Source organism: Sorex fumeus, unplaced genomic scaffold (genome assembly GCF_029834395.1).
Source record: "Sorex fumeus unplaced genomic scaffold, SorFum_2.1 ptg000007l, whole genome shotgun sequence".
Lineage (NCBI taxonomy): Eukaryota > Metazoa > Chordata > Mammalia > Eulipotyphla > Soricidae > Sorex > Sorex fumeus.
In genome coordinates this window covers 21,109,943-21,129,797 of record NW_026606064.1, presented here as the reverse complement: position 1 = coordinate 21,129,797, position 19,855 = coordinate 21,109,943, and the positions used below count along the sequence as shown (strand labels likewise).

General features: G+C 49.9%; 1 protein-coding gene across 2 annotated transcripts in view; it reads right to left on the bottom strand.

Annotated features, from left to right (window-relative positions):
• Positions 1–483: 483 nt before the first annotated feature.
• The window catches only part of ELF5 (E74 like ETS transcription factor 5), a 39,514-nt gene continuing 20,142 nt past the window's right edge, over positions 484–19,855 (bottom strand). Inside the window, exons 3-7 of one of the 2 annotated variants that reach the window (XM_056137158.1) lie at positions 17,775–18,008; positions 11,321–11,371; positions 2,790–2,858; positions 1,396–1,591; positions 484–763 (exon numbers count right to left, since the gene is read on the bottom strand). In XM_056137158.1, coding sequence (XP_055993133.1) covers positions 667–763; positions 1,396–1,591; positions 2,790–2,858; positions 11,321–11,371; positions 17,775–18,008 — 647 coding nt within the window. In that variant the 3' untranslated portion in view covers positions 484–666. The remainder of the gene's footprint in view (positions 764–1,395; positions 1,592–2,789; positions 2,859–11,320; positions 11,372–17,774; positions 18,009–19,855) is intronic. The other variant, XM_056137167.1, reaches the window with a different exon arrangement.

Sequence of the window (19,855 nt, the reverse complement as noted above, 5' to 3'; positions counted from 1 at the left end):
CCTCAATGAAGCATGTCACTATAGGACAAGGGCCACGGGACTTTTGCCAAGTGGCCCAAAAGTGGTTAAAAACCTTACAATGAACCTCTGTTACAGCCAGTCTCTCACCTTGATGCCTTCGCTCTTTCATTACTTAAGAAACTTCTGTTTGAAATCTGACATTCACAATTTAGCATCTACAGTTTGTTGGTTTACCCACATCTCACCCCTTCCTACTAGGTCAACTACAAACTACTCACGTCCCCCCTCTTTTCTGCTGCCACTAACTGTGAGAAAACACGTGAACACGTGAACCTGTGCATTGGAAACCCGAAGGAGACTCATGGCAGAAAGGGGAATTTTTTTTCTCTCTCTCTCTGTGCAGCACCCCTGGCATAATGGTTCTGCAACACTTGACTAGGGAAATGCGTTTGATCGAGACATCACAAAAGATCATCTCCTCCTCCCCTCTGCTTAAAAAAAAAAAAAAGACGGTCTCAGGGGTTGTAACCACCACCCCCAGCAGACAACAACTCTGAATCCAAATGTAAGCTGAGATGTGGAGAAATTTTATCAGCACGTTTGCAGGTTTCAAAACAAAACAAAACAAAGACTTTCAAATGTCTATTGCAATCGGATTGTTTCAAAAGACAGAAATCCATAAAAGGAACTTGAGCCGGGAGGCGATCATAACTTCTCTTCCTGCCACCCGTGGGCATTTTTTCCAAATTTATACACTAACCTTCGGTCGACCCGTTCCAAAATCCCTGTTTTATAGTAGTACCTGTGAGAGAGAAAGAGAGAGCAGAAGAGAAAGAAGGGGCAGAAGAGGGTCTGGCACTCCGGAGAAACAACAGGATAACCCACACTCTCCTCACCCCTCTCGGGTGACAGGTAGCTTGAGGCTTACTCGGTATTTTCACACCCTATTATCAACTTACACATAAACCTTTCCCAGACAGCTTTCAGGCTGAACCTCACCAGATTCCATTAAAAACATATATGGAGTGAGTGTTTGTGGGATCACTCTGAACCCCACCATTATCACACACACACACATACACACATACACACACACACACATACCCCTTTTAATGACACCTGGTAAGCTTCACCCTGGAAGCTGTGTGTGTGTGTGTGTGTGTGTGTGTGTATGTATGTATGTGTGTGTGTGTGTGTGTGTGTGTTATGTGGGGTTTACAGTGATCTCGTGGGGAATACTGCCAAACAGGTAGGCACTGTCGAGTTACAAAGCATAATCCCACCAGTAACTAAGAACCAAGGTTTTGTCTTCGGATCTTTGGGCAATCACGTGGCCTCTGCATCACTGTCTGATGTTGGCCAATTTATATAACTCTGTGGGGAGCTAGGGCTCCCGGGGTGGGGGCTAGGGGCGGGGGAGGGGGTGGCACTCACCTCAGGGCTCTGCTCAGCTTTTCGTAGGTCATTCTGTCATTTTTCTTCCTTTGTCCCCACATCTTGGCCAGAGCTTCCGATTTAACCACCCGGAAAATGCCTTGCTCCCTATCTTCCCACTCCAGAATGCCACAGTTTTCCTCTGGAGATAGCAGCAGATCACGCACAAATTCCCAGAGATGCGAACTTTGGAGGCCTTTGGCCAAAGGGGGCAAAAAAAAAAAAGAGTTAATTTCCGGGGTGTTTTTAAATTCTAAGACAAGAGGTGCCTAACTTGCTCAGCCAAGAGGACAGCTGCTCGTGGATTCTTTTGCGATGGTTAAGGTAGGGCACCGTCCTTGGGAGGGTAGCACAGTCTGGGGGTGTTTCAGCCTCTGGGAAGGGACTTCTGGATCTCAAACTCTGGGGCAGCCACCTGGACCCCCTTCGCCAGGGCTCCAGAATGTTCTGTGGAACCATGGACTCGTTCCATTGCTGTGAACCGAGTCAAGTGACTGGGGCAAGGACCCTTGAAATCCTCCACAGGTGGCAGATGGTCCTGGGCTGCATAGTTATCTGAAAGGACCCACCCCTGGCTATGTTTCCCATGAACAATTGTTCATGGCCTCTGTGGGGTTCATGACAGCCTCCGGGTATGGACCCGAAATTCATTTTTTTCAATATCCCTCCCCCTATCTCTCTAGGGACCTTGCATGTTAAAAGAGAGTCAACGTACCAATTCTTTCACAGAGGCTATCATTTAATAAATGTATGGCAGGTGGCTGGATCCACAGGTTTCTGAACGGGTTTGAGTTTGGGTTTGGGGGTAGCTACCCAAGTGCCAACCCTGGGGAAACTCAGTTCGCCAGCAGCCCAAGAGAAATGCGCTCTCCTGAGAGCTCTCCTCCCTCACATCCCTTGTGATGATACCTTTTCCAAATGAAAAAGAAATTGATTTTGATCATATCTGTGTACATGAGCATTCGATTCTCTAACACCTTCTTTGGGAGGTGGTGGTCCCTTCCCCCCACAATATGTAGTATCAAAACTTATCAAAATCTACTTTGCCAATTGGTGTCGGGAGAGAGGTGCACAGGGGACTTTCTGGGACATAGGAGTGATGACAATGAAATGCATGCATGAAGTCACCCCACCACTATGGCTTTGTCAACCATCGACAAATCACCAAGTCCCAACTAAACTTAAAAAGAAAGTGAAGGGGCCAGAGTTATAGTACAGAGGGTAGGGCATTTGCCTTACACATGGCCAACCCAGATTCGATCCCCAGCATCCCATATGGTGCCCCAAGCACTGCTAGAAGTAACTCCTGAGAGCAGAGCCAGGAGTAACTCCTAAGCAACGCCAGGTGTGACCCCAAAAGAAAAAAAAAGTGAAAACGGTCCTCCTGCACTTACTTGTTCGCCCGTGACCGTGGCAGTCCTGGCTTTTGATGCCACTTGTCTTCAAGCAACTGGAGTCGGCATCTGCAACAACAGAGTGATTTTTTTAACAGTCAGACAGTCTCAGGAGGCCACGAGACAGGTAAGAAGGTGCCAATGATATTCAAGGAGTAGCAGAACACCTTTTGGATAGAAAGCATGCTGCTGTGTGTTTTTGGTCATAATTAGTCAAGGGAAGAAATTAAGATGCCAAAGTCCTGGCACTTGTCTTTAAAACACGTTGATATTGCCATTTGTGTTGATTAACGTCACACATCCCTGTGTGCCAGCGGCGGTATATGCCGGCATCAATGTGATCAGGATGTTTGTGTCAACATTGCTGTGTGCCAGGTTCTGGGCTCCGAGCTAGAAGACAAGAGTGAGCATGCAGATGTGTTTCCCGCTTCTGGGGATGTGAAGGCCTCATGAGTAAAGCTAAATACAAGCATGACAGACAAATGACCCTTTGCTTTACATGTGGGGAGGAAGGCAAGATGCTAGATAGAGGTGAGGAAAATATTGACTCAAGGAAGGGTATGTGTGTGGGGTGGGGACTGGAGGGGCGTGGTACTACTTGGCTAAGATGCCAAGGGAGCAAGTGAGGAGGTGGGAAAGAATGTTCCAGCTGAGGAAAGCCACGGCATGCTGCCAAGTGGGGTGGGCCCTTTTGGTGCCAGGGGAGAGTGGTGGTTGGGATGCTGGGGTGGAGGGTGGGGGCGTGTCCATGTCCAACTAGTCTTCCTTGCGAGGGACAGAAAGGACTTGGGGCTTTTTTTCTCAGAGCATAAAATAGAACTTGGGAGTTTTACAAGACCCACATTTTAAGAAGGGCATCTGGTTAATGTGTGGAAGACTTACTGGACAGAATGCTAGGAAAAGCAAAAGCAAGAGACCAGGGTGTTTGGGTCAGAGAAGGCCAGGTATAAACACACAGGCGCTCAACTCTGGCATGAGGACCCGCCCAAGACATGACAGACAGTGACACCCAAGACAGTGATTCAACTCAAAGCAACCTGAGATGTAAAAAAGTTGGTGCTCGGCTCAGTCCCCTGCCAGTCCCCCTGTGCACTCTCATTCTGTCCCCATGGCCTCCTGGTGTTTTCTGAAACTCAAGCACGTTCCACCCCAGGGTCCTTGCACCTGCATTCTTTCCTGGCGTGTTGTTTCTCCTCTCAAACTCTGCTTCTCATGAAGGTGCTCTCTAATTGCCTGAGCTCTCTGACATTCTCTGATCACATCCACATACTCCTAAATATCCTCAACACCAATTTTAATACTATTATTATAATAATCATCATCATTATTATGATTATTTCCATAACACTGATCTCTACTGAACCTATTCCTTTTATGTTTGTTTTTTTTTGGGGGGGCATGTCTGACTATACTTGGGGCTTTCTCCTGGCTTTTTGCTCAGAGATCACTCCCGGCCAGGCTTAGGGGAGCGTCTGGGGTGGCTGGGATTGAACCCAGGTTGGCCACATGCAATGCAACAAGTACCTGATCCACTGTATTATTTCCCTGGCCCTATCAAGCTATTCTATAAAATATCGATGGGTTTACTTTGCTATCTCAAGAGGGACTTGTGTTTAGATAACCCATGCATCCCACCTGCATCCAGTGTAGGGCTTGGTGCACAGTAGGTACTTGATCTTACTGAGTAGACATTAGAATTGATATGCTTAGCCACCTAGCAATAGCCTTACCTACTGGACAGTCCAGTAGCTCTGATATGGTAGAAGTATGCCAGCGAGGAAAGGGAGGTGGTCTGGCTACCACACAGCTGCCCCCTGGCCTGCCCTAGTGCCATCAGACCATGGGGCTCCCTGGCTGAACAACCTTTAGGGCTTGGCACCCTCCTGATGCTAGGATGAAAGCTCCCCTCTTGGGCTGGAGCAATAGCACAGCGGGTAAGGTGTTTGCCTTGCACGTGGCCGACCTGGGTTTGATCCCCAGCATCCCATATGGTCCCCTGAGTACCACCAGAGGTGATTCCCGAGTGCAGAACCAGGAGTTACCCCTGTGCATCACCAGGTGTGACCCAAAAAGCAAAAAAAAAAAATAAAATAAAAAAAAAAAGCTCCCCTCTTACTCCAGCCTTTCACAGGCTGGCTCTCAGCATCCCTACCTTCCTTCCAGCTGCTCTCTATTTTTTTAGGGTTAGAGGGTGGCCGGGGGGCTGGTTTCCTCCTGCTCTCTGCCTCTGCTCTGTGTTCTGGGTGCCACCCCCCACCCCGCACCTTTGTAGGAGTCTTCTCCATGCTCAGCCTTTGCAGCAAGTCTCTGCAACCTCTGCAACCAAGGTCCTGCTCTGCCCAAAGCACCTGAGTACCCTGACCTCACAGTGGTGGGAGGAGGCATTCTAGTGTCAGAAGTTGGGGCTCTTACCCCCCTCCCCCATAAGAGCCAACATCTATGGAGGCCTTCCTAAGGGCCCAAGTATGCACCAAGTGCCTTGCGTTCAGGTTCTCATTTAGCCCTTTCCACACCCTGTATTATTAGGATTTATTGCTATTTATTTATTTATTTTTTGCTTTTTGGGTCACACCCGGCAATGCACAGGGGTTATTCCTGGCTCTGCACTCAGGAATTACTCCTGGCGGTGCTCAGGGAACCATATGGGATGCTGAGAATCGAACTCAGATCAGCCGCATGCAAGGCAAATGCCCTACCCGCTGTGCTATTGCTCCAGCCCCTATTGCTATTTATTAATAAGAAAGTAAATCTATTTATTTGGAGCTCCTGAGCAATGCTCAGGGGACCAGGATCACTCCTGGGGAGACTTGGCCACCAGGAACGGAGGTTCCATGCTTCAGTCTAGGTCCAAGAGCCCCAAGGGCCTTCAGAGTCATACACAAGAGTGCTGGGGGCGAGGCATGCCGAGGATCAGTCTCAGGGGCTGGCTTCTAAGCCATCTCCTGAGCCTGGCTGTTTGCCTTGTACCGAGGAAGGATCCAAAGCACAGAGAGTTGGAGTTTTCTCCAGTGCGGTGGAGCAGGACCTGAGCCCGGTGCAGTTTGGCTTCAAAGTCCGCGTCAACAACAGCTGCTGAACTGTCTTTCCTGGTAGGTGCTCAGCAAACACATGGGGTGTTTCTGGAACATGTTTGCCATCCCCAGGAGCTCACTCATCTTTGGGGTGCACAACTAGAACTGTTCCCCTTCCACTACATGTTACAAAGTGGGGGTGTGGAGTGGGTGGGTGCTCTTGCTAGGTAGTCCACCCCCTGGCTGGTAAGAACTGAGCTCTGCGGTGCCCACAGTATGAGGGATTGGAGGTGCAGCCCCAAACAAGTCCTAGCCCAGGGCATGGTCTCCTTAGGCGGGGGAACAGTCATTGAAAAGCCAGCCAGAAATGTTGAGTGGTGGTGAGTGATTTGGAGGCAACGGAGAGAGTAAGGGAGAGTGGGAGAGTAAAGTCACAATTTTTTTTTTGGCCACATCTGGTGATACTCAGGGTTAACTGCTGGCTCTGTGATCAAGAGTTACTTCTGGAAAGCTTGGGGGACCATATGGCGTGCCAGAATCAAACTGGGTTTGTGCAAGGCAAATACCTGCTGTACTATGGCTCTGAAACCCATTTCTTTCTTTTTTTTTTCTTTTTTGGGTCACACCTGACAATCCTGGTTCTGCACTCAGGCATTACTCCTGACATTGCTCACAGACCATATGGGATGCTGGGGATTGAACTTGGGTCAGTCGCATGCAAGCAAACGCCCTACCCACTGTACTATCTCTCTCTCTCTCTCTTTCTCTCTCTCTTTGTGTAGGTGAGGCAGTGAGGATGCAGCTGGAAGTACTCAGGGCTTACTCCACAATCTCTACTTGGGGATCACTCTTGGAAAGACTCAGGGAACCATATGTGATGTCAGAGATTGAACTGGGGTTGGCCACTTGCAAGGCAAGTGCCCTACTTGCTGTACTATTGCTCTGGCCCCAACAAAGTTACAATATTTTTTGTTTATTTATTTATTTATCTGCTTTTCGGGTCACACCCAGTGACATTCAGAGGTTACTCCTTACTCTGCACACAGGAATTACTCCTGGTGGTGCTCAGGGGACCATATGGGATGCCGGATATTGAACCAGGGTTGGCCGTGTGCAAGGCAAACACCCTCCCCACTGTCCTATAGTTTTGGCCCCCAAGTTGCAGTTTTAACTGATAGGGTGGCTGATAGGGTGAGGATGGTCTCTTGACAGGGAGGCATCAGAGCTGGGGTACAGGAGTAGAGTGAGCCCTGGGAATGTTTGGGGGTTCACAACCCCAATATGGGCCCAGTTGCTAGTGGTTCTGTCTTCACTCCAACCCTGAGAAGAGAGCGAATGAGGGGAAGGAGGACCTGGAGCTTTGGGGGTCCCTGACTCTGGGGTCTGTCTCTGTACCATCAGGCGTGGAGGAAGTGGTGAGTGTTGTGCACAGCATGACAGCAGATGAGCGGGGCAGCAGCCAAGGCTCCCTGAGCATTCTGTCCCATCTGTGTGACCCAAGGCCTCCTCCACAGCTGCCCTGGCCATTGTTCCCACTTCCCCTTTGAAGAGGAGAGTGACCCACAGCTGCAGAAGAGAAACAAAGGTGAATAGATGGCAGAAAGGCCAAAGGCAACAGGAATAGTCGCCCTTTCTGCTCCCGAGTCCCTTCAGATGCTTCTGTGGCCTGGCTCTGGGGCTGACAGATTAACCCAGCACAGGCAGAGTGAGGCGCGGGGTGACTAAGGGGCTCTTATCCTTGGGGGGGAGGAGGTGTCTGGCCTGAGACAGTCTCGTTTTCATTGCGGAGGCTCTTCTGAACATTCTCATAGTTGGCTGCCGTTGGAGGCCTTGCTGGTTAGGGGCAGGGAGTGGCATCAAGATAGGTCTGAAGCCATCACAGAGCTATCCCAGAGGAAAGATGGTTCTCCCCTTCATCCTTGCTCATGGGATCCCGCCAGTCAAAACTCTGTGACAGACCCCAGCATCTCATCCTTTACATTTTATTTTTGATTTTTTTTTTTGCCATACCCAGTGGTGCTCAGGGGTTACTCCTGGCTCTGCACTCAGTCAGGGGACCATATGGGATTCTAGGGATTGAATCTGGGTCAGCTGCATGCAAGGCAATTGCCCTACCTGTTGTGTGATCACTCCAGCTCCTGCAACCCTTTCATTTTGTTTCTTCTTCCCACCACCCTCTCCTATCCCGCCTGCAGACAGGCCTGAGAGTGAAGCCTAAGGCCTGGATTCCCACTTAGACTCCCCAAGTTCTTAGGGTTGGGGGTGCATATCTATGGCTGACGCTAGTGGCCTGCAGGCCTGATAAACTTCCTTCTCCTGGAAGGTGGTGCACTCGCCTTGCATGCACGAGTCCTGGGTTCAAGCCCCTCAGCCCTGACCCCAGCCCCTTAGGGACCCATTTTCCCACCCATGATTGACAACACAGACTCACTGGGCAGGGCAGCCCAAGCTTGGCATAATCCTACCAGCCGCGGCTGGGAACTAGGTCACCTCAGGCCCAATCAAGGTGAATGACAGTTGTGAGACCATCCCTGCCACGTTTTGGGCGCCAGATCCTACCTCTGAACACCACCAGGGAGTGGAGGGAGTAAGGCTGGGTGTGCGGGAGGAGGCTTCTGTATCATAGGGGTCCTTGGCCTGGGGGTGCAACACGATGAGCCACAGAGGGTAAAGAGCCCCCGGGGTGGCACATGGCAGGGCTCACTGGCTCAGTAAGTGTTGGCTTTGACTCGCCATAAATCTATGAAGAGGTGAGTGAATAGATGAACCCCCTATCCCCAAGAAAGAATGAAGAGATTAAGGGATCAAGAAAACCCTGCAGCCATCTGCATGCCTCACTGGTTACCTAAACTCTAAGCTTCCCTCCCTCCTCCTCTGAGAAGCTCATGCCTGTCTCCCTGGTTTGAGACAACTGACTGACAGCTTGGGACCAGGTGGATAAAGGTGCTAGAACGGCCAGGATCATAGGAAGCTCCTCCGAAAGGTGCAATAAATGCCGGCTGTTTTATTCCTCTGACTGCTGTGGCAGCATTGACTCTCTGGGCTGTTCTTTTTTCTTTTTATTTGGAAATGCCCAGGGAATACTCCTGGCTCTGCACTCAGGAATCACTCTATAATCACTCCTAGGGAACCGTATGGGATGCTGGGGATTGAACCCGGGTCTGCTGCATGCAAGGAAGGCAGCCTACCCACTGTACTACTGCTTTGTACCAAATTGGGCTGTTCCATGTGCAGGGAACACCTGCAAACACTGTGGGTGTGCAGTCTCTCTCCCTGCCTTCTCCGCTTCCATCTCCCCATTTCCCAGGGGGGAAGAGACATTTGCTACAGGTGCAGAAACTGACCCTGGGAAGGGTTGGTCAAGGCCTGTCTCTGGGACTGGGAGGACAGTGAATTCCTGCCTTCAGACACATGCTCTGCGATGCCCTCAGTGGCCTCCCTGGGTAAGATCCTTTGCTTGGGTGGGGCTGGTGCTGACAGCTGGGGTCCTCCCCCGAGGCTGCTGCAGAGGGATACAGTGTGTGGCCCCAATCAGGGAACCCCCAAGGTAACAGCTGGGTGAGGGCAGCTGAGGGCTGAGGGCCTGGCTCACAGAGGTGAGCCTGGAGTCTGTGGTGCCCAGGAGTTTTAACCTGGATCAACCCCCCTGCACTAACCAAGTCATTCTCACTCTGAGAATTTTGTTTTGTTTTGTTTTGGGGTCACACCTGGAAATGCTCAGGGGTCACTCCTGGCTCTGCACTCAGGAATTACTCCTGGCAGTGCTCAGGGCACCATATGGGATGCTGAGGATCGAACCCAGGTCAGATGCATGCAGGGCAGACACCTTTCCCTCTCCGTACTATCACTCTGGCCCCTGAGAATTTCATTTAAAGTTTTGTTTTTTCTTTCTTTCAGGTTTTTGAGCCATAGCCAATGGTGCTCAGGGCTTACTCTTTATTTATTTTGTTTTTATTTTTGTTTTGGGGCCACACCCGGTGGTGCTCCTGGCTTATTCCTGCCTCTGTGCTCAGGAATCATTCCTAGTGGGCTCTAGGGACCATATTGGGTGTGGGGGATGGAATCCAGGTTGACTGTGTGCATGGCAAACACCCTCCCTGCTGTGCTATCTCTCCAGCCTCTTTGGATTACTCTTAGTTCTGTGCTTAGGGCCCCTCTTGGTGGTGTTCAAGGGGATGCTATGCACAACTAAAAACCGAACAGGGGTCAGCCATGTACAAGGCAAAGGGATGAACTCCTGGACTTTCTCTAACCCTTTAATTTTTTTTAGAAGAGGAACAATCAGTGCTAAGAAATGTTTTCTCTCTGTCTGCCCTCAGCTTGGACCTCTCAGAGGTCAGAGAAGTTGTCACGCACCCCGTCCTCCTTAGTAGAGGAATGAATGGACATGCAGGGAGGGAGGGGCTGCAAGGAACCCAGGTGAACAGCTGGGTCAAGACATTTGTGTGGGGCATAGTAGTTCATAGTCATCATTGCCACCATAGTTACCACTATCATCATCACGGTCATCATCACCATCCAACATCATCATCATCATTGTCACCATCATCATCACCATCAGCACCATATTCATCACCATCATCATTACCATCATCACCATCATCATCATTATCACCATCATCACTATCACCATGATCATCACCATCCACCATCATCACCATCATCATCACTATCATCACCATAGTCATCACCATCATCTCCATCACCATCATTACCATCATCACCATCATTACCATCACCATCATCATCACCATCACCATTACCATCATTATCACTATCATCATCACCATCATCACCATCACCATCATCACCATCACCATCATCATCATTACCATCATCATCATCATCATCACCATCACCATCATCATCATCACCATCATCACCACCATTATCATCATCATCATCATCATCACCATCACCATCACCATCATCACCATCATCACCACCATCACCATCACCATCATCACCATCATCACCACCATCATCAGCATCATCATCATCATTACCACCATCATCAGCATCATCATCTTAAAAAACCATTCCCAACATTTCCTTTTCTAAACCTGAAACAGTGGAACCTCGAGGGTTAACCGTCAGAGTCAACAGAACCTTCCATCACAAGGTAACTCTACACCAGCCCTCCTCCTGAGAGCTCAGATTCTTTCTATCTCAGCAGCAGGGCCAGAGCTGGGCAGGGGGCAGTGATGATGCCTGCTAATGGATGCCAGCCTTGGAGTAGCTTTGCTGTAGGCCCATGGACACTGGGTGGCCACTGTTTTGGGAACTCTCCTCGTGAGCATGTCCCACATCTTTAAAGACAGGGAAACGAAGTCTGGATCAGAAGTCCCTAAACTCAGGGGGGATTCATGGCCCCAGCCCCCACTCATCCTGCCACATTTCTCCTGCTGCTTTCTTGGCCTGTGGCTGCTTCAGCTCTCCCACCTGATCCCCAAAGAACCTGGAACCCACCTGCCCAAACACAGTGTGCGCATGGCTGCAGGTGTGGGTGTGGCCACTTACAGTCTTTGATGGCAGCCTTGGTCTTGTCAACGTCATTGAAAAAGGAATAATCTGGGGAAGAAAAAGAAATCAGCAAACACTCCTGTGTTCATTGCAGCACTATTCACATTAGCCAGAATCTGAAAACAGCCCAAGTGCCTGAGAACAAAAGACTGGATAAAGAAACTATGGTACAACTACACAGTGGAATACTATACAGACTGGAAAAAGAAACTAGGGTTCATCTACACAATGGAACACTATGCAGCCACCAGGAAAAATGGAATCATGAAATTCGCATAGAAATGGGTAGACATGAAGAATAACCTGCTGAGTGAAATGAATCAGAAGGAGAGAGACAGACATAGAATGATTGCACTCATTTGTGGGATATAAAAAAATAATACAATGAGACTAATGCCCCAGGACAGTAGAAAAAAGGGCCAGGGGATTGGTCCACAGTTGGAAGCTTGCCATAAGTGTGTGAGTGGGAAGTTAGGATCACTCTGGACAAGAATTTAGTGCTGAAAGGAGGGAAAGTGATATGCATGGTACCCTTTCAGTAATAGTATTGCAAATGAGATAGAGAGAGGAGAGAGAGATAGAGAGAGAGAGAGAGAGAGAGAGAGAGAGAGAGAGAGAGAGAGAAGAAAAAAAAGTGACTGGGGACATGGGAGGGAAACTTGGGACACTAAGGTGGGAAATGGACACTGGTGAAGGGATGGGTGTTGGAACACTGTATGACTGAAACCAAATCATGAACAACTTCATAACTATGTATCTCATCGTGATTCAATAAAAAAGTAATGGACATAGAAAAACAAATGGAAATCAGCAAACAATAAAATGTACTTCTGCCTTCTCCTAGCCCAGCCTGGTGGTGAGGATCTGAGGAAAGGGGGGCCTGCTCTCCTTGGTGAGGTAGTTTCACTAATGGAGGAGACTTTCGGTGATCACTTTCTTCTTGTAAAGAGCAACCTTGGTTTTATTCATTTATTTAGTTTTTTAAAAATTTTTTTTGGGGGGTACACCAGGTAGTGCCCAGGGCTTACTCCAGGCAGGTCTCAGGGGACCAAGTGGTGCCAGGGATCTAATAGGTCTTGGCCACATGCAAGGCACCTGCCTTATTTCTAAAGACTCCCCTGGAGAGAGGGAGCAGGGCCAGGCTGGCATCCATCCCCTGCCTCTCTGTTAGTGCTCTTCTTGGACATAGTCAGATGAAGGTGCCACCCTGCTGGCCAAGGACTCTGTCCTTTTCTGCTCTCCTCTGCAACATGACCCCTAATTTAGACACAGCTGGCCAGGTGCTGGGTACAGGGCACAGGTGGGACCCCAGAAAGGACTTCATGTGAAATTTGGAGATGTGTCAGAGTCCTGGTTGGTTTCTCTGAAGAGTAGGGCGGGCAGGTGGGAGGCTGAGGAATTGCGGATCCACAGTGCCGAAGAAGACTCAGCTTTTTCAGTCTGACAATTTTCCACCCAGCCCGTGTGTGTGTGTGTGCGTGTGTGTGTGTCTGTGTCTGTGTGTGTGTTTCTGATTCTGAACAATTCATAGGCAGAAGCCAAATGTGACTCCTATGCCAATTCTTTCCACCTTTTGTTTTTTTTCTTGGCATTTTGGGTTACACCTGGAATACTCAGGGATTACTCTTGGCTCTCTGCTCAGGATTCACTCCTAGAAATACTTGGGGAACTATATGCCTGAGATCGAACTCAGCCTGGCCGTGTACAAGGTGAATGCTGTGTCCTCTTCCTGCTTCTGATCTGACTCTGTGCACTGTGCCCACCCTGGGGGCTACTCCTAGAACTCTGGTCTTGGGGGGAGGGCCAGGAAGAGGAGGAGGGTCTGCATGAGGCAATGACCAGAGTGACTGCTGCCGACAGAGAGTCACTTTGGAGGTCAAAAAGCAGTTCTAAGGCTCAGTCCCAGTCACAGGTGGAAAACAAGGTGCCCAGGGAACAAACCTGGCTCACGTGTGTCTTAAGCCCTCAGGCCAGTCTCCCGCTGGGGGCTGGGAAAGAGGGATTGTGGAAGAGGGAAGCAGAGAGATTTACTGTGATCATGTGTCTGCCCTGGACTTGGGGGGGCCTCCAATTAGCGAGCTGTTCCCCAAGCAGACAATTTTTGTCTATTGGCTCTGCACAGCCCTGGAGTAATGGCATCAGGCACTGGGATTTTTGAGGGGTGCGGGGGGCCCCGCCAGACCACTCTCCGGCCTGCGGAGGTGGCCCTAGGATCCGTAGGTGCTGGGAAGGACCGACCGAATGAACACGAGACACAAGAGACAGAATGCAGCTCAGAAACAGAGAGAAAAAGGGACAGGACTTTATTGGGGGCAATCAGGGTATATATCCATTAGTGAGGCAGCTACACAAAAGGTCGTGCCCATATATGGTTAGGAAGGTTTGTTTTCACCTATCATGCATTACAAGGTTTATGTGTATCTGGTACCAGACACGAGGTGATTACATAAAGGGCCATGTCCATATGATTTACCAGACATGAGGTAGATACACAAAGAGCCATGTCCATATGATTTATAAAATTTACATGCATCACGTACCAGACACGAGATAGTTACTTCTTGTTATTACTGACAGCCATGACAGATGTTCTCTCAGGATAACCATACATCAAGATAACTATACATAGCACTGGTTTTGCCTGTTGCGGGGTCACGTAGGTCAAGATGACCATACATAGCACAGGCTGTGCCTGCCGTGGGGTCATAGGTCAGGATGACCATACAGGCACTTAGGCCTTGGTCAGTTAAAGGGCCAGCTTCCCACAGAGGGGTTCATATCTGGAGTTGCATGCCCAGAGATCATTCCTGGCTCTGCTCAGGGATCACTTCTGGTAGGACCACTTATGGCTGGGCTCAGGGTACGGGGGCATCCATCTAAGATGCTGGGGACTGATCTCAGGTCAGGAGTGTGCAAGACCCTAGCCGGAACTCTATCTCTCTAGCCCCTGGGATCTTTTGATATAACAATTCCTTTTTTTTCCTTTTTGCTTTTTGGTTCACACCTGGCAATGCACAGGAGTTACCTCCTGGCTCTGCACTCAGGAATTACTCCTGGTGGTGCTCGGAGGACCATATGGGATGCTGGGAATCGAACCCAGGTTGGCCTCATACAAGGGAAGTGCCCTATTAGCTGTACTATCGCTCCAGCCTTGATGTAACAATTCCTAGGGGACAGAGCAGTCCTGCTAAGTGCAGAGGCACCTGGGGTCTGGAGACAAACTTGGTTAAGACTAGCACTGCAAAGCTGCACCTCTTTGCAGCCTAGAATGCTTCCCTTTCTGGGTTCCAGGGGTTGGGGTGCAGTGTATTCTCTCCGGAGGGTTCTGGGTGAGGCTGGAGCATCTCCCTGAGCTGCTTTGATTTGTTCAGATTTGCACACAGATCACTGCCTCCAGCTATGGGTATGCCATTGGTAAGACGCCCACAGAGCTCGGAGAACAGGCTATGAGGGGAAGAGTCGCTTCTTCCCCTTCCTCCCCCTGGGATGGGAGTGAGCAGTAGGTTGGGAAGTTGACTCAGTAGTAGTTCTGCTAGACTTCCTGCCTAAGCAGGAATTTCTGCCATATCATCTCCACTGGGGGAGGGGTGGTACTCAATTGCTTGATTTTCTCTAGTGACGGGGAGCCTCCCACTCAGCCAGCTCTTCCGAAAGTAGGAGCACACTTAAAATTTTTTTTCTTACAAGGGCCAGGTGGCACAACGGTAGGGCGTTTGCCTTGCACGCAGCCAATATGGCCAACTCGAGTTTGATTCCTCCACCCCTCTCGGAGAGCCTGGCAAGCTACCGAGAGTATCTCGTCCACACGGCAAAGCCCGGCAAGCTACCCGTGACGTATTCAATATGCCAAACACAGTAACAAGTGTCACAATGGAGACATTACTGGGCCCGCTCGAGCAAATCGATGAACAACGGGAGGACCGTGACTTGACTTGACTTGACAAGGGCCAGGACAAATGGTCCACAAATGGTTGAAAACCTGCCTCAAGGGTTGGGATAGAGGGGCCGGAGCGATAGCACAGCTGGTAGGGCGCTTGCCTTGCATGTGGCCAACCTGGGTTCGATCCCCGGCATCCCATATGGTCCCCCAAGCACCGCCAGGAGTAATTCCTGAGTGCAGAGCCAGGAATAACCCCTGAGCATCGCTGGGTGTGACCCCAAAAAAGCATAAAATAAAAAAAAGGGTTGGGATAGAGAAGGGACCATTATGACAATGATGGTTGGGAGGGATGGATAGGAGATGTGTGCTGAAAGTGGGTAAGGACCAAACATGATGGCCTCTCAATATCTGTATTGCAAACCATAATGCCTAAAAGGAGAGGAAGGAGACACACACAAACACACACACACACACACACACACACACACACACACCACACACACACGGAGACAGAGAGAGACAGAGAGATTGAGACAGACAGAGAGAGACAGACAAGACAGAGAGAGAGGAGGCAGACCGGGGGTGAGGGGTGGAAGGAGGGAAACTGGGGACACTGGTGATGGGAAATGTACACTGGTGGAGGGGTGGGTGCTGGAACATTGTATGACTGAAATCCGATCACAAAAGCTTTGTAATTGTATCTCACAGTTATTCAATAAATAAAGACGAAGATTTTCAAATCCAAACAATGAAAAAAATCTTTTCTTAAAAAATTTAGGTTATCTGTATATCCCTTTACCGACTTTCAACACTCAATTCTTGTCCAGAGTAATCACTTCCAACTATTATTGTCACACTGGACCCTCCTCTATCTTAATACCCTCCGCACCCCCCACACATGTGGTAATTTCCAACCATTGACCAGTCCTCTAACCTCTATTTTTTCTGACCTTAGATAATAGTCTCATACTATTTTTTTATATCCCACAAATGAATGCAGTTATTGTGAGGCTCCATCATGGTGATTCAATAAAAAAAAAAAATTAGGCATCTCTCTGGTTTACCTGTAAGCCATGTAAACCTGACATGGTGTACAATACTGTGAATAATGGAATTTAAGGTATTTGATGTTCTAACCCGACTACCAGGGTTAGCACCCCCCACCAATGTCTAATGTCACCCTTCTAAACATCTCTCAGCAGACTCAGTTCCTGAGCCCCCTTCTCAGGGAGAAAGAGCTTTCTTAAAAACTGAGCTGTATTTTCCCTATTTATCTTTTCCATTTTCTGTCTTGGGGACTGGAGAGAGTTCAACAATTGGAGGCAATCTTTGCATGCTGAAGGCTCTGGACAGTTCAGTTCCTGGCGCTGTGTATGGTCCCTCATACGCTGCCAGGAGCACCCCAAAAGTAGGATTCACAAAGTAAAAAAAAATCAATTTCTGTTTCTTGGTTGTGGGATGACTTTCACTGACTGTATTTGTGTGTTCATCGGTACCAGGTAATATGTCCCTGACAATTAACTGGTGGAGGAGGGTGTTACGATGTCATTGTAGAGGTGAGGCAGTGACGAGGTTCTGTGACTCTGGACTTGGAACCAGGCTTCAAACACAGAACTTTCTCATCTCAAAACCCCTTCTTTTGTGTGTCAAACTTTCTCTGGGCAACCCTGTCACTGTGTGAACTTGGAGAGGTCACTTCACCTCTCAGCATCTCTGTTTCTCTATCTGTGGCTTGGGTGAACAGAATTATATCCTCTGAAAACAAATACAAACCTGCCCTCCAGGTTTTCTTCTTTCAGGGCTGGTGGAGGGGTTAGAAGAAGTTACTAGCGCCACCTTGTGACCATTCGCACCTCCCCTCTTTGGAAAGTGCTAAAATAAAACGCTGATTGAACTCCTTTGGAGAAGGGGGGAGGGCAAAAGGTTCATTTTCTTTGCAGCTCAGTAAAATGTCCAACAGCCCTTTGTGCCAGCCCTGGGTAGCCGGGAGTCCTTGTGAAAGCAATACGTTTTTGTTGTTTCAGCTGAGTTCTTGTGAGTTCAGTGAATATATTTTAGCTGTCCTTGGCTTTTGAATAAATTGTTTTCTCCCCCTTTCTTGTAGAGATACGTACTTTCTTGTAATGTTTTCTTAGGGGAGGGTTTGGGCTACAGGGGTGCGCAGGGTCTATTCCTGGCTCTCAGTTCAGATGTGATCCCTGGCTTTGCTCAGGGAGACCATAGGCAGCATGGGGGATTAGAACCGGGATCCACTGTACAACTTGATCCCTGTACTATCTCTCCAGTTTTTGTTTTTCATCCTGAGGTGCTCAGGGGCAAAACTAGGGGTGGGGGCACATACGGCGCCAGGATTCGAACCTGGAAGAAAGGTGCAGCCCCATGCTGGGCAAGAGCCTTAACCTCTGTCCTATCTCTCCAGCTCCTCTCTGGCTTTCTTGTAATTTTTGCCTGGGAGCTCGGAGACTCGCGCATAGCAGGACAGCCAGGGATTGAGAGCCGTGCGCTCCCAGTGGCTGGCCCCGCCCCCGCCGCAGCTCCGACCCGTCCAGGTGAGACCCCGGTGGCACCGACCTTGCGCGCGGATGTTCTGGAGGATGAAGTACAGGTACTCCCCGCAGATGCCGGCCGCCTCAATGAACTCCTCCTGCGTCATGCTGCACAGCTGCAGGCCGCTGATGTTGAAGTGGCAGAAGGAGATGCAGTTGGCGTCCAGCTTGTACTGGTCGCAGCAGAACTGGAGCCACTCCCAGACGTGGTGCTTAGTCCAGTACTCGGGGTGCACTGACGTCCAGTAGGGGTCACAGGCTGCAGCAGGGGGGAGAGAAGCGAGGGAGGAGGGCCCCCGGAAGGAGGCCCTGGTCACACCCACATCCTCATCCCTGGTCTGGGGGGTGCAAAGGGCCTCCACCGCGGGCTGCTCTGCAGGGGTCCAGGCCGCCTCTGTTCCGCAACCAAAACCAAAGGGCGCTGGACGATGGGCTGGATTGGGGGGAGGCAGGAGAGGGAAGGACAGGGGAGAAAACCCAGTCATGGCGCTGGAGTGCCCAGGCCCAAATCTGGCGCTCAGAAAGAGGTGACTTGGGGCTAGGGGTGTGGCTCAGGGCTCTGGGTACTTGCCTAAGCACCCTGGGCGCTGGCCTTGGCCCCTGCCCTGGCACCACTGGCCCCCAGCAGTGCTTCACCCCCAAGTCTGAACATTGGCCCATCTTCCCCTCCCCCCAACTCCCTCACCCCTCCACTTGTTCCCTGGGAGGGTCCCCCAGCAAAAATAAAAAAGAAAAGCAAGAAAGAGGAGAATTAGTGACAAAGGAAAGACAGCGGCTTGCAGTCTTTGGCTACAGACAGCATCAGGAATGGTATCAAATAGAGACAGGATCAAGGGCAGAGGGTCGGCTCTTAATAGATCAGGGTTCACATCCTGATTCTGCCACTTGTCATTTGGGCGACAGAGATTGAGGCCTCAGTTACCGCATCTGTCAAAAGGGCATGCTGAATTCCACTCCTGGGGCTGGTGTGGAGTTTGGGGTTCAGGTCAATAGGCTGTGTGGGGTGTAGAAGATGACTTATCGACGGCAGTTATGAAGGACCGTTATTAAGGAATGCAATGCTAGGGAATCCCATTGGTCGCCGCCTGCTCTCTCCCACCAGCTGCTCAGCACTGGTGATCAGTTGGCACTTGCCTTTGGCCATCCCTTGAGACATCGCCCAGGGTCCAGTAGACCTGGATTGCCACAGCAGGGGAGCAGGAGGTGGAGTGGGTGTGCAGTTGGTAGGTTTGAGGTGGTGGAGAGAGACTTGCTTCCTGAAGCCAGAGACCTTTCCTTTCTCTCTCCCACCCCCTGCCCGCCCCATACCCAGAGGGTGCTCAGGGCTTATTCATGTGTCTGTCCTGACAGGGCTTTGGGGACAATCTATGGTGGTGGGGATGGAACCAGGCTAGGCTGCATGCAAGGCAAGTTCCCTACCCCCGTACTAACATGTCTGCCCCAAGACCAATGGGCTTCCATAGCATTGAATCACTTAATAACAGCATTTCATTCCGCTATTTGGGAAGAGAGGTGGGCGCCATCCTGGCCTACAGGCACAGACCCGGGGCTCTTCGGCCTTGTTCTGGCTGGGAGCGACAGGAACAAGAACAAGCACAGGGCACAAAGAGACGAGGTACCAGGGATCTGAACAATTTTGCATGAATGATTCTCATAACTGCCTTGCACACATTTGTTTATTCAATGAACTTTTATTTGGTCATCAGTAAAATGGGATGATGATAGTACCGGATTAGGTCACTGTTCTGTGGTTTACCTGGGACTGTTGGTGCAAAAGTGCTTAGAGCAGCCCAGAAGATTTTATTTTATTTAAAATAAATTTTATTTTTTTTTAATTGAGTCACCGTGAGATACACAGTTACAAAGCTGATCATGATCAGGTTTCTAATCCAACACCCATCCCTCCACCAATGTCCATTTCCCACCACCAATGACCCCAGTTTCCTTCCCGCCACCCTCCCCTCCCCCATCCTCCCTCTATGGCTCCTTGGCAAGGCTTTTTCCTTCTCTCTCTTTCTCCCCCCACCCCCCCCGACCCCTTAACATTATTATAGAACATGTGTGATGCTTGAAGCCACACATCCTCTGCTAAGGTCTCATGGTGTC